Genomic DNA, 15,212 nt, shown 5'->3' with positions numbered 1-15,212 from the left:
GGAGGGTTCTGTAGATGATATAATTATCTGGTTCTATCCTCATACTCCCTCACCCTGTAGATGATGTAATTACCTGGACCCTGTAGATTATGTAATTACCTGGAGGGTTCTATCCTCATACTCCCTCACCCTGTAGATTATGTAATTACCTAGAGGGTTCTATCCTCATACTACCTCACCCTGTAGATGATGTAATTACCTGGAGGGTTTCATCCTCATACTACCTCACCCTGTAGATGATGTAATTACCTGGAGGGTTCTATCCTCATACTCCCTCACCCTGTAGATGATGTAATTACCTGGAGGGTTCTATCCTCATACTCCCTCACCCTGTAGATGATGTAATTACCTGGAGGGTTCTATCCTCATACTACCTCACCCTGTAGATGATGTAATTACCTGGAGGGTTCTATGCTCATACCCCTCAATGCTTAGGTCAGGGGAAGGCAACCCTGTTCCTGGAGTGTCGCTGGTACTGAGGATTTTGTTCCAACTATGCAGCACACCTGACCAAATCAAATGAAACAATTCAAATCAAGTTGTGTTGGTCGCATACACATATTTAACTGATGTTATTGCAGGTGTAGTTAAATGCTAATCAGTTCAGTGATTGCCTTAATTCAACACACCTGTTCTTCCAGGATGATTAAATCATAGACTTGAAGTGCCAGGGTGTCCTAGCCCTGCCGTAGACGATGTAATTATCTGGAGGGCTCTATCCTCGTAACCCTCGCCCTGTGACAGCATGCCTCATTAATTACAACAGCCTCCAAACATTATGGAGAAGCATCTCTCTCTCTCTCTCTCTCTCTCTCTCTCTCTCTCTCTCTCTCTCTCTCTCTCTCTCTCTCTCTCTCTCTCTCTCTCTATGTATGAATAGATATTATGGAAACTGCCTCATTCGGTGTATGACCTTGCCATTAAATACTTGGCTCCCCCTAACAAGCACCTATCCTCCGTGAACTCGCTGACCTCTCGTGTTTCCTCTGTTTCTCTCTCGCGTTCGTGACTTTCTATCTTTACAGTTTTCACTTTCTCTCAAACACAATCTCCTCTTATTGTTGTGGAGGGGATAATAATAATGATCAAAATAATAATAATAATCTATAATTTTTCAGATGATACATAGCTATACAGTATATACCACAGGAAAAGAGAGAGAGAGACAGAGAGAGTTGTTTAGGTCAATTACAGAGCAGCCAGCCCAGATGGCAACGCCTGTGGCTCTCCCTCCCCCTCTTCCCCTTCGTTTCTCCTTCCTCGCTCCCCCTCTCCCCCTTCCCCTTCTTCACAAGGCATCAGTGACAGTCAATTGCCCTCATACCTCCAGTACCTGCTCACCTGACATCTCATCTCCTCTCTTTTTTCACTGTAGGTGGTGAATTACGTTTTTGGTCATCACAAATTTGTTACACAAGAAGAGATCAGTCTGTTCCTATCGCCCACTCGGTGCCCTTGGAGAGTACTGGATGACTTCCATCTCCTCACGTCTGCCTTTGATTCATTTCCTTCCACTCCTTTCCTCTTTTGACCTTTTCTCAGTCTCCTCCCACTCACAAGGCAGGCAGGGCGCTTGACCTCATCTTCACTATTGGCTGTTCGCCTACAATTCTCATTTCAACCCCCTTCCAGATCAATGCTTTCTTTCATTTTCTCTCCCTCTCTTCCCCAAACCTAGCCACTCAGATGGTCATGCGCCATCAGAATCTTCATTCTCTCTCTCCAACTGTTCTCTCCTCTTCTATCCTATCATCTCTACCTTATGCTAAATCCTTCTCCCACCTGTCTCCTGTCCTCTTTCCTACTGGCAAGCTAAGCCCTCCCCTCCTGCTCTGTGGCTGAGTGACTCATTGTGAGCTTACAGAACAGGGCTGAGAGCAACTGAGTGAAAATGAAGGAAAACTAAACTTCCAGAAGCCCTATCATCCTTTCACTCCCTCTTCTCTACCTTCTACTCCTCTGCTAAAGTCACTTTCTATCACTCTAAATGTCAAACTCTTTGCCACCTTCTCTCACATTTGCAGTTTAGTAATTTAGTAGACGGTCTTATTCCAAGCAACTTACAGGAGCAATTAGCACATTGACCGATTTTTCACCTTGCCGGCCTGGGGATTCTATTCAGCAACCTTTTGGTTACTGGCCCAACGCTCTTATTAATTGCTAGGCTATCTTAAAGACGTTAGAAGATATCCACTCCTTGAATCCCCTCTCTCTCCAGATGAAATCCTTTGGCTAGTGATGTCCAGTCGCCCGGGAACCTGCCCCTATTGAACCCATCACCTCCTCCCTTCTCCAGACCATCTCTGGAGACCTTCTTCCATTCCTCACTTCCCTCATCCACCCGTCCCTGACAAATGGCTGCCTCCGCTTTGACTTCAAGATGGCCAAAGATCGCTCCCGTCCTCAAGAAACCAACAGTCGACCACTCTGACGTCAACAACTACAGAACAGTATTCCATCTTTGTTTTACTTTCCAAAACACTTGAGCTTGCCCCTGACCTCTGTCCCTGATCTCTGACCAACTCTCGTTATCTCTCTCAGAACCATATTCTTGACCATAACCAGTCAGACTGCTCTCCTCTGCACCACGGAGGCTCTCAGCCAAAGCTGACCCACTCTCCCTTGTTCTCATCCTCCTATCCACTGCCTTCGACACCGTGACCCATCAGATCCTCCTCTCCACCCTCTCAGGGCTGGATGTCTCAGGCTCTGCACACTCTTGGATTTTTATCTAAATCTGAGTCTGCAAAAGAAGGTTGACAATGTTTTTACACTGCTGCTACTCCCTGTTTTTTTTATTATCTATGCATAGTCACTTTACCCCTACCTACATGTACAAATTACCTTGACTAAGCTGTACCCCCGCACGTTGACTCGGTACCGGTAACCCCTGTATTTAGCCTCATTATTTTATTGTGTAACTTTTTTATGTTTATTTAGTAAGTATTTTCTTAAGTCTATTTTCTTAACTTCTTGACGCACCCATCCCGTTAGAGGGATCATTTTCGTCAAAATCCCCTGAATTGCAGAGCGCCAAATTCAAATTAAATTACAAAACATATATTTAATTTTCATGAAATCACAAGTGCAATATAGCAAAACACATTTTAGCTTGTTGTTAATCCACCTGGCATGTCAGATTTCAAAAAGGCGTTACAGCTAAAACTATCCAAGCGTTTATGTTAGGACATCTCTCTCAGCAGACAAAACATTACAAACAGCTAGCAGCAAAGTAGATTGGTCACGAAAGTCAGAAAAGCAATAAAATGAATCGCTTACCTTTGATGATCTTCAGATGTTTGCACTCACGAGACTCCCAGTTACACAATAAATGGTCCTTTTGTTCCATAAAGATTATTTTTATATCCAAAATACCTCCATTTGGTTGGCGCGTTTCGTTCAGAAATCCCAGGCTCGAGCCGTCACGACGGGGCAGACGAAAATGCCAAATAGTATCAGTAAAGTTCGTAGAAACATGTCAAACGTTTTTTATAATCAATCCTCAGGTTGTTTTTACAATAAATAATCGATAATATTTCAACCGGACCGTAGCTTTTTCAGTAGGAGAGAGAGAGAAAATGTCTGCTGCAAACTCTGCCATAGAGAAAGGAATCTGGTTGATATCCCTTTAAATGGAGGGAAGTCATGCAATGGAACAGAGTGGTTTCAAGAAAAACAGCACTTCCTGGTTGGATTTTCCTCTGGTTTTTGCCTGCAATATCAGCTCTGTTATACTCACAGACAATATTTTGACAGTTTTTGAAATGTTAGTATTTTCTATCCTAATCTGACAATTATATGCATATTCTCGATTCTGGGCCTGAGAAATAGGCAGTTTCATTTGGGGACGTTTTTCATCCAAACATAAAACTACTGCCCCCTACACTCAAGAGGTTAAAACTGCATTGTTGATTAAGGGCTTGTAAGTTAGCATTTCACGTAAGGTCTGTATTCGGGGATTACGATTTGATTTGATGAGAGGATCTGAGTCTGCACCACATGTTCTCACTACTGGTGTCCCCCAGGGTTCTAGGCCCCCTCTTAATTCTCTATACACCAAGTCACCAACACACATCTCTGTGTTCATGGCAGATATCTCAGCTTGGATTTCTGCCCACCACTTCAAACTCAAACTTGATAAGACGAAGCTGCTCTTCCTCCTGATGAAGACCTGCCTGTTCCAAGACCTCCCCATAATGGTTGGCAACTCCACGGTGTTCCCCTCCCAGAGTTCACAGAACCTTGGCTTGACCCTGGAAAACAACCTGTCATTCTCTGCAAACATCAAAGCAGTGACTCGCTGCTACAGGTTCATGCGCTACATCACACAGGAAGCGGAGCATGTCCTTATCTGGGCTCTTGTCATCTCCCGTCCAGACTACTGCAACTCTCTGTTGGCTGCGCTCCCTGCTTGTGCCATTAAACCCCTGCTACTTATCCAGAATGCCATAGCCCGCCTGGTGTTCAACCTTCGCAAGTTCTCCTATTTCACCCCGCTCCTCTTCAAGGGGAACTGCCCCTCTCTACCGTCAGGCTGATGCTCAAACCGTACATTCCAACCCGAGCACTCCATTCTGCCACCTCTGGTGTCTTGGCCGTCCCACCCCTACGGAGGTCAGTTCCCACTCAGGCCAGTGAAAGCTCTTCTGTTCTCAGCTTTCCCCTGAAGCTAGGACAACAGAGTTCCTGCCCATCTTCCAAAATCGTCTTGTGACTCTCAAACCCGGGTCCGGGAGCGTAATCATCGCCTCACACTAATTAGCATAACGCAACGGACATAAATCTTCCTAGAAAATCTTCCTAGTCATGAAAAATCTCAAGTGAAATATATTGGAACATGGCTTAGCCTTTTGTTAATCACCCTGTCATCTCAGATTTTCAAAATATGCTTTACAGCCAAAGCTAGACAAGCATTTGTGTAAGTTTATCGATAGCCTAGCATAGCATTATGCCCTGCTAGCAGCAGGCAACCTTGTCACGAAAATCAGAAAAGCAATCAAATGAAATCGTTTACCTTTGATGAACTTCGGATGTTTTCACTCACGAGACTCCCAGGTAGATAGCCAAAGTAAATTTTTTCCCAAAATATTATTTTTGTAGGCGAAATAGCTCCGTTTGTTCTTCACCCTTGGCTGAGAAATCGACCGGAAATTGCGGTCACGACAAGGCTGAAAAATATTCCAAATTAGCTCCATAATATCGACAGAAACATGGCAAACGTTGTTTATAATCAATCCTCAAGGTGTTTTTCAAATATCTATTCGATAATAAATCAACCGGGACAATTGGTTTCTCAGTAGAAGTGATTGGAATAATGGCTACCTCTGTACTTTACGCAAGATTTTCTCCGGGAGCATCTTGTGACCACTTGCGCAATGTAGCCCCCTACTGGTATTCTTCAACATAAATGCGTAAAACTATGTCACAAAGCTGTAGAAACCTTGGGGAATACGTAGAAAGCGTAAGCTAGTTGATGGCACATTCACAGCTCAATAGGGACTCATTGGAACGCAGCACTTTCAAAATATGGGCCACATCCGGATTGGATTTTTCTCAGGCTTTCGCCTGCAACATCAGTTCTGTTATACTCACAGACAATATCTTTACAGTTTTGGAAACGTTAGATTGTTTTCTATCCAAAGCTGTCAATTTTATGCATATTCTAGCATCTTGTCCTGACAAAATATCCCATTTAAAACGGGAATGTTTTTTTTCCAAATATGAAAATACTGCCCCTAGAGTTGCAGGTTTTAAATAAATCCCCCCCACAAATCATATTTTCACTGACACTGACTTTGCTTGTAGGTACCTTACTTGCTAGGATTTTGTTATGTGGTTGTTCTCTCCCAGCTATAGATGAATGCATATATAATGTATACGTGCAAATATCAGTGTTATTGATCTTGTCTCAGTCAGCCCACGTATCAGCCTTATCCCCATATCCTCCATATATCCTGTCTCAGTCCTTCTCTTAATGAGTTATTGACTTCCTCTCACTCCCTGCACCTCTCTCCCCGAATAAGAACTGCAAACATCAGAACTACTGGACTGAGGTCAAAGCTGATCTCAGGATGTTAGATAGTTACAGATATATACTGAGAAAGGCTCAAAAACAAGTAGAGGCAGACAGAGACAGGCAGACAGAGACAGACAGACAGACAGGCAGACAGACAGACAGACAGTATGGTGGAGAGACAGTGAAGCGAGAGAGGTACTGGAGGGATGAGGGCAATTGACTGTCACTGATGACCTGTGACAGGAAGGAGGGAGAGGTGAACAACGGGAAGGAGGAGAGGGGGAGGGAGGAAGGAGAAAGGAAGGGGAAGAGGGGGAGGGAGAGCCACAGGCATCTCCATCTGAGCTGGCTGCTCTGTAATTGACCTTAACAACTCTCTCTCTCTCTCTCTCTCTCTCTCTCTCTCGCTCTCTTGCTCTCTTTCTCTCTTTCTCTCTCTCTTTCTCTCTCTCTCTCTCTCTCTCTCCCTCTCTCTCTCTCTCTCGCTCTCTCCTGCACTCTTCCTCAGTCTTCCCGAGTCTAACATTGTGTTTCTGTCTCTCTCTCCTGCACTCTTCCTCAGTCTTCCGAGTCTAACGCTGTGTTTCTGTCTCTCTCATTCAGTGTGATCAGCAGGGCCCCAGGTCTGAAGCTGGTAGTGGAGACTCTGATGTCGTCTCTAAAGCCCATAGGGAACATTGTGGTCATCTGCTGTGCCTTTTTCATCATCTTTGGTATCCTGGGAGTACAGGTGAGATCGGAACCATTTTTGCACCCCATACAAAAAGGCCTAGCATATTATACATTTTCCCAAAACAATATCAACCAACCAATATCAGGGAAAATGTTTCTTTCAAGTTAGGTTTCACACCTTAATACCTTTGGTGTTAAGGGTTCTTCTGGGCTCCTTCCACACACCCGTCTCTCCTCTTGCCAGTGACAATGTTGGAACTGACAAGTGGCTAATATTACGCATCAGCACCCTCTTCTCCATTCACCCCCTGCCAGGGCTCTTAGGTCGTACATCAGCAGGAAAGTGCTCTTCCGGGTGGTTTCCACGATATAACTGAGGGCTCAACCCTGCTTGTCAAGTCGTATAGCTGGATAAGATGTGGTCGTAAGCCCGCTGTCCAATTTACACTTAATGTTCTGTGTGTCCTTGGAGTCACAAAAATATGTTACCTGTGTGTATGTGCTTGTTTGGTGTCTGCGTCTGTGCATGAGTTACATGCTACCAATCACGAGAGGACATGCAAGGTCACTACGGAATCCTCTCATGGGATATGGCCTGAAGACCAATTGGAAATTACAATAAAGTTGGCATTAGTGTGACCACGTGTGTGTGTGTGTGTGTGTGTGTGTGTGTGTGTGTGTGTGTGTGTGTGTGTGTGTGTGTGTGTGTGTGTGTGTGTGTGTGTGTGTGTGTGTGTGTGTGTGTGTGTGTGTGTGTGTGTTTTCTCTCTCCAGCTCTTCAAGGGGAAGTTCTTTGCGTGTCAGGGAGAGGACGTGAGAAACGTCACTAACAAGTCAGACTGTATGATGGCCAACTACAAGTGGGTCAGACAGCAGTACAACTTTGACAACCTGGCACAGGTACCATTCACAACACGACCAGACACAGGTACCATTCACAACACGACCAGACACAGGTACCATTCACAACACAACCAGACACAGGTACCAGTCACAACACAACCAGACACAGGTACCATTCACAACACAAACTGACACAGGTACCATTCACAACACGACCAGACACAGGTACCATTCACAACACGACCAGACACAGGTACCATTCACAACACGACCAGACACAGGTACCATTCACAACACAAACTGACACAGGTACCATTCACAACACAACCAGACACAGGTACCATTCACAACACAAACTGACACAGGTACCATTCACAACACAAACTGACACAGGTACCATTCACAACACGACCAGACACAGGTACCATTCACAACACAACCAGACACAGGTACCATACTCAACACAACCAGACACAGGTACCATTCACAACACAACCAGACACAGGTACCATTCACAACACAAACTGACACAGGTACCATTCACAACACAACCAGACACAGGTACCATTCACAACACAAACTGACACAGGTACCATTCACAACACGACCAGACACAGGTACCATTCACAACACAACCAGACACAGGTACCAGTCACAACACAAACTGCCACAGGTACCATTCACAACACAAACTGACACAGGTACCATTCACAACACAAACTGACACAGGTACCATTCACAACACGACCAGACACAGGTACCATTCACAACACAACCAGAAACAGGTACCATTCACAACACAAACTGACACAGGTACCATTCACAACACAACCAGACACAGGTACCATTCACAACACAAACTGACACAGGTACCATTCACAACACAAACTGACACAGGTACCATTCACAATACTTACAGAGATGTTGTATCTCCACTACTTTCTTTTTAAACTGCCCTCGTGGAAACCTTGTTTGTGACTGATGCTTGTGATGGTATCACAACCTACTGTAGGTAGCATAGCGGTTAGGAGTGTTGAGCCAGTAACCGAAAGGTTTGAATCTCGAGCCGACTAAGTGACAAATCTGACAATGTGCCCTTGAGCAAGGCACTTAACCCTAATTGCTTCTGTAAAGTCACTCTGGATACGAGTGTCTGCTAAACAACGTAAATGTGTAATGTTCTCCCTCTCTCGCCAGGCTCTGATGTCTCTGTTCGTGCTGGCCTCTAAGGATGGTTGGGTTGATATCATGTGTGATGTTCTCCCTCTCTCGCCAGGCTCTGATGTCTCTGTTCGTGCTGGCCTCTAAGGATGGTTGGGTTGATATCATGTATGATGGATTAGATGCAGTGGGAGTCAACCAACAGGTATACAACACACACACACACACACACACACACACACACACAGACAGACACACAGACACACAGACACACACACACACACACAGACACACACACACACACACACAGACACACAGACACACACACACACACACACAGACACACAGACACACACACACACACACACACACACACACACACACACACACACACACACAGCGTTTGCCGTTAGAACGTCGCCACAGTGCTCGTTAACGTGTGTCTCCCCCTCCAGCCGCAGCTGAACCACAACCCCTGGATGCTCCTCTACTTCATCTCCTTCCTGCTCATCGTCAGCTTCTTCGTGCTCAACATGTTCGTGGGCGTGGTGGTGGAGAACTTCCACAAGTGTCGTCGCAGCCAGGAGGCCGAGGAGGCCAAGCGCAGGGAGGAGAAGAGACTGAAACGGATGGAGAAAAAGAGACGGAGTAAGGAGAAGGAGATGGCTGGTCGGTAGTCTTTCCACATCTTTCTGAGTCCTGCTTGTTTTGGTTTGATTCGCTTTGATTTGACCAAAGCCAAGCGATTGAGAGGGAACGCGTTAGACCTGAAGTCGCTGCTATTTCTACTGTAGAAGTCCTTTTTCTTTCTATTTCCCCCTCTGCTAGTTGTCCTCTCTCTGCCTGGTGGTCAGCGGTCACCCATTCTGGTCCTGGAGAGCTACTTTGGTTCCAGCCCACCAGTAACTGTAAAACCTGGATAAGTGTTAGTTCTGGGCTGGAACAAAAAGCCCACACACACCGAGTCTCTCTCCAGGATCGGAGTTGGTGCGCTGGTCTAGTAGAATAGACACCCCGCCCCCTTTTCCTGCCTGGCCTATCATAGAGAGCATACTTATGACCGCCCCCTTGGAGCATGCCCAGTGAGTACTGGTGGGTGGGACTTGCATGATGTGGCACTTCCACAGGTAGAGGGAGGGGGGTGGGGTGAGGGGAAGGTAACGCCCCCTTCTATATCCCAACTCATTTCCTGCATATAGTTGTAGTACAGCCGGAGGGGTAGGTAGAACTACAAACCAAACTAGGAAGTACCTAGATGCTGATCTAGGGTCTGATCTAATGGCTTCCTTCATATAGTAAAGGTTAGGGTTATACGATGGTCAGCAGATCCTAGATCTGTCCCCACCGCCTCTCCAGCTGTACAGGAACGGGTTACCAGATGCCCGATGTCGCCTCTCTCCATAGTAATTCCACTGCCTTCGAACCCCAGACATTGGACAAGAGAAGAGTGGATATTTCAGAAGCCGTATTGGCTTTAGAGATACTTTTGGTTTGATAAATCTAAGATAATTTTGAAATGTTGTAATCAGATGTTGATGGTAGTTGACAGTGGGAATGCTTTCGTTCAACTCTTGAGAAATACAGATGGATATGGAGCTTCTCTTGGAGATGTGGTCACCATTAACGCTCCCAGTCACTCACACAGAACGAACACACATTCAGTCACTCACACCCTCTCACACACATTCATCACTCACACAGAACGAACACACATTCAGTCACTCACACCCTCTCACACACATTCAGTCACTCACACCCTCTCACACACATTCAGTCACTCACACCCTCTCACACACATTCAGTCACTCACACCCTCTCACACACATTCAGTCACTCACTCACTCTCACACACATTCAGTCACTCACTCACTCTCACACACATTCAGTCACTCACTCCCTCTCACACACATTCAGTCACTCACACCCTCTCACACACATTCAGTCACTCACACACATTCAGTCACTCACTCCCTCTCGCACACATTTAATCACTCACACAGAATGAACTCACTCCCTCTCACACACATTCAATCACTCACACAGAACGAACACACATTCAGTCACTCACTCCCTCTCACTCACTCCCGAACACACACGGTCTCTCTCTCTCACTCCTCTTATGCTCAACCTCTCACACACTCCTGTGTCTGTACAGACATGTAATATAAGACCCTTCATATCCATTGGTTTCTTTCTCAGTTTATAGTTTTCTATAGTTTTCTATAGTTTATAGTGTATCTATAGTTTATAGTGTATCTATAGTGTGTTTATAGTGTATCTATAGTGTGTATCTATAGTGTGTTTATAGGGTATCTATAGTGTGTTTATAGGGTATCTATAGTGTATTTATAGGGTATCTATAGTGTGTTTATAGGGTATCTATAGTGTGTTTATAGGGTATCTATAGTGTGTTTATAGGGTATCTATAGTGTGTTTATATGGTATCTATAGTGTGTTTATAGGGTATCTATTGTGTGTTTATAGGGTATATATAGTGTGTTTATAGGGTATCTATAGTGTGTTTATAGGGTATCTATAGTATGTTTATAGGGTATCTATAGTGTGTTTATAGGGTATCTATAGTGTGTTTATAGGGTATCTATAGTGTGTTTATAGGGTATCTATAGTGTGTTTATATGGTATCTATAGTGTGTTTATAGGGTATCTATTGTGTGTTTATAGGGTATATATAGTGTGTTTATAGGGTATCTATAGTGTGTTTATAGGGTATCTATAGGGTATCTATAGTGTGTTCATAGGGTATCTATAGTGTGTTTATAGGGTATCTATAGTGTGTTTATAGGGTATATATAGTGTGTTTATAGGGTATCTATAGTGTGTTTATAGGGTATCTATAGTGTGTTTATAGGGTATCTATTGTGTGTTTATAGGGTATCTATAGTGTGTTTATAGGGTATCTATAGTGTGTTTATAGGGTATCTATAGTGTGTTTATAGGGTATCTATAGTGTGTTTATAGGGTATCTATAGTGTGTTTATAGGGTATCTATAGTGTGTTTATAGGGTATCTATACTGTGTTTATAGGGTATCTATACTGTGTTTATAGGGTATCTATAGTGTGTGTATAGGGTATCTATACTTGTTTATAGGGTATCTATAGTGTGTTTATAGGGTATCTATACTGTGTTTATAGGGTATCTATAGTGTGTTTATAGGGTATCTATAGTGTGTTTATAGGGTATCTATAGTGTGTTTATAGGGTATCTATAGTGTGTTTATAGGGTATCTATAGTGTGTTTATAGGGTATCTATACTGTGTTTATAGGGTATCTATAGTGTGTTTATAGGGTATCTATAGTGTGTTTATAGGGTATCTATAGTGTGTTTATAGGGTATCTATAGTGTGTTTATAGGGTATCTATACTGTGTTTATAGGGTATCTATACTGTGTTTATAGGGTATCTATAGTGTGTTTATAGGGTATCTATAGTGTGTTTATAGGGTATCTATAGTGTGTTTATAGGGTATCTATACTGTGTTTATAGGGTATCTATACTGTGTTTATAGGGTATCTATAGTGTGTTTATAGGGTATCTATAGTGTGTTTATAGGGTATCTATACTGTGTTTATAGGGTATCTATACTGTGTTTATAGGGTATCTATACTGTGTTTATAGGGTATCTATAGTGTGTTTATAGGGTATCTATAGTGTGTTTATAGGGTATCTATAGTGTGTTTATAGGGTATCTATACTGTGTTTATAGGGTATCTATAGTGTGTTTATAGGGTATCTATACTGTGTTTATAGGGTATCTATACTGTGTTTATAGGGTATCTATAGTGTGTTTATAGGGTATCTATAGTGTGTTTATAGGGTATCTATACTGTGTTTATAGGGTATCTATACTGTGTTTATAGGGTATCTATAGTGTGTTTATAGGGTATCTATAGTGTGTTTATAGGGTATCTATACTGTGTTTATAGGGTATCTATAGTGTGTTTATAGGGTATCTATACCGGTTGAATATCGGGACCGTTTTTGTTTTATTAAATCTGTCACGTCAAGCTTGTTATTTTTCTGTTGCTTGGAAACCTTTTCTTCACAGTTGTAACTGAAATGGTAAACATGTTGACAGATTGAGAGCACGTCTGAGTTAATGTATGTACAGTTAAGGTATAGCCCTTATGAATGGGCAGGTTTCAGAATCTATTGCTATCTTTTCTGGTTGACACAAGGGTTTTGGAGGAGTTGTTTTCCTCGTGTAGAGGTTGCTTGACTTTTCTGAAAGAGTTTAACTACACCAGAGTGGCTCTTTTTGTATTTCAATGATTTGTGACACAGATCTTTTGAATTTGGGATTTGAAAATAGGCGATCGACTGTTTACAAAATCTCCAACTGAGTCCTTGAATCCTGACTCACATCAAGTGTATCAAGGAGCTCACACTGGAATAAGTTGAAAAGACTGAAGTATGTGCTCGACCCAGCGCTATCATATTCATCTATTATCCCGTGCCCGTCTCCCACTCGTCCCCCTGACTCTCTCTCATCCAATCCAGTGGGTTTTCTACCCACACTCAGACTCTACCACAGCCTCTAGGTTTTCCTACACACGCTCAGACTCTACCACAGCCTCTAGGTTGTCTACCCACGCTCAGACTCTACCACAGCCTCTAGGTTGTCTACCCACGCTCAGACTCTACCACAGCCTCTAGGTTGTCTACCCACGCTCAGACTCTACCACAGCCTCTAGGATGTATACCCACGCTCAGACTCTACCACAGCCTCTAGGTTGTCTACCCACACTCAAACTCTACCACAGCCTCTATGTTGTCTACCCACATTCAGACTCTACCACAGCCTCTAGGTTGTCTACCCACGCTCAGATTCTACCACAGCCTCTAGGTTGTCTACCCACGCTCAGACTCTACCACAGCCTCTAGGTTGTCTACCCACGCTCAGACTCTACCACAGCCTCTAGGTTGTCTACCCACGCTCAGACTCTTCCACAGCCTTTAGGTTGTCTACCCACGCTCAGACTCTACCACAGCCTCTATGTTGTCTACCCACGCTCAGACTCTACCACCGCCTCTAGGTTGTCTACCCATGCAAATGCAGGGGGAAGAGAGTGTGTGTCACAAGCACCAGATGGTAGCAGACCAGACTATCAAAACATACAGGATCAACCCTCTCCCCCTCCTTTTCCCTCTCCCTATCCCTTTCTCTCCCTCTCTGCTTCACTCTCTCTCTCTCTCTCTCTCTCTCTCTCTCTCATTTCCCTCTCTCTTTATCCACCCCCTTCTCTCTCTCCCTCTCTCTCCTTCTCCTTTTCTCTCTATCTTTATCTCATTCTCTCTCCCTCTCAATGTTCCCCTCTTTATTTCCATCTCTCTCTCCCTCCCCCTCTCTCCCTCCCTCTCTCGTTATCTCACGCCCTCCCTCTCTGCTTCCCTCTCTTTATCTCTCTCCCTTTCTCCCTCTCCCTCGCCACTTACCTGTCTCACTCTCTTTGTCTCTCTCTCTCTATCTCTCTCCCTTTCTCCCTCGCTCCCTCTCATTTTCCCTCTCTCTCTCTCTTTAATCCCCTCTCTCTCCAATTCCCTCTCTCTCAATTCATCCCCCTCTCCCTCTCTTTATCTCTCTCTCTCTCTTTCGCTCTCTTTATCATTTTCTCTCTCTCTCACTCTCCCTCTCTCGCCCTCTCTGTTTCCCTCGATCTCTCTTTGTCAATTCATTTAAATTCAATTTAAGAGCTTTATTGGCATGGGAAATATTAACAAAGCAAGACAATAAACAAAAGTGAAATAAACAATACAAATTAACAGTAAACATCACACTCACAAAAGTTCCAAAGTAATAGATATTACAAATGTCATATTTGTTCAAAATAGTTAAAGTACAAAAGAGAAAATAAATAAACACAGTTGAAGTCGGAAGTTTACATACACCTTAGTCAAACACATTTAAACCCAGTTTTTCACAATTTCTGACATTTAATCCCAGTAAAAATCCACGGCCTTAGGTCAGTTAGGATCATAACTTCACGGTGCTTCACAGTTGGCATGATGTCCTTCAGCTAGCAAGCCTCCCCCTTTTTCTTCCAAACATTCAACTTCAACTGTAGGTTGTACTTACAATGGTGTTTATTCTTCCCTCTATATAACCCTATCCCCATTCCTCTCTATAGTTCTACTTCTATTAAATCCACTGAGACAGGCAGACAGGCAGACAGGCAGGCAGGCAGGCAGACAGGCAGACAGACAGACAGACAGACAGACAGACAGACACGACACGACAGACAGACACGACAGACAGACAGTCAGACACAACAGACACGACAGACACGACAGACAGACACAACAGACACGACAAGCCGACCCCAATTATGTCCCCAGACAGACAGACAGACACGACAGACATGACAGACAGACACAACAGACAGGCAGACAGACCCGACAGACAGGCAGACAGACAGACACGACAGACAGACAGACAGACAGACAGACACAGACACGACACGACACGACAGACAGACACGACAGACAGACAGTCAGACACA

The 15,212-nt window shown here is 44.0% G+C and overlaps 1 protein-coding gene across 1 annotated transcript in view; it reads left to right on the top strand.

Moving 5' to 3' along the window:
• The window catches only part of LOC139367925 (voltage-dependent T-type calcium channel subunit alpha-1G-like), a 346,256-nt gene that overhangs the window by 275,689 nt on the left and 55,355 nt on the right, over positions 1-15,212 (top strand). Inside the window, 4 exon segments of the mRNA XM_071106315.1 lie at positions 6,620-6,746; positions 7,463-7,588; positions 8,808-8,897; positions 9,148-9,361. Of these exon segments, the coding sequence (XP_070962416.1) occupies positions 6,620-6,746; positions 7,463-7,588; positions 8,808-8,897; positions 9,148-9,361 (557 nt within the window).

This window comes from Oncorhynchus clarkii, chromosome 16, assembly GCF_045791955.1.
Source record: "Oncorhynchus clarkii lewisi isolate Uvic-CL-2024 chromosome 16, UVic_Ocla_1.0, whole genome shotgun sequence".
NCBI lineage: Eukaryota > Metazoa > Chordata > Actinopteri > Salmoniformes > Salmonidae > Oncorhynchus > Oncorhynchus clarkii.
This window is presented reverse-complemented; position numbering and strand designations above follow the sequence as displayed.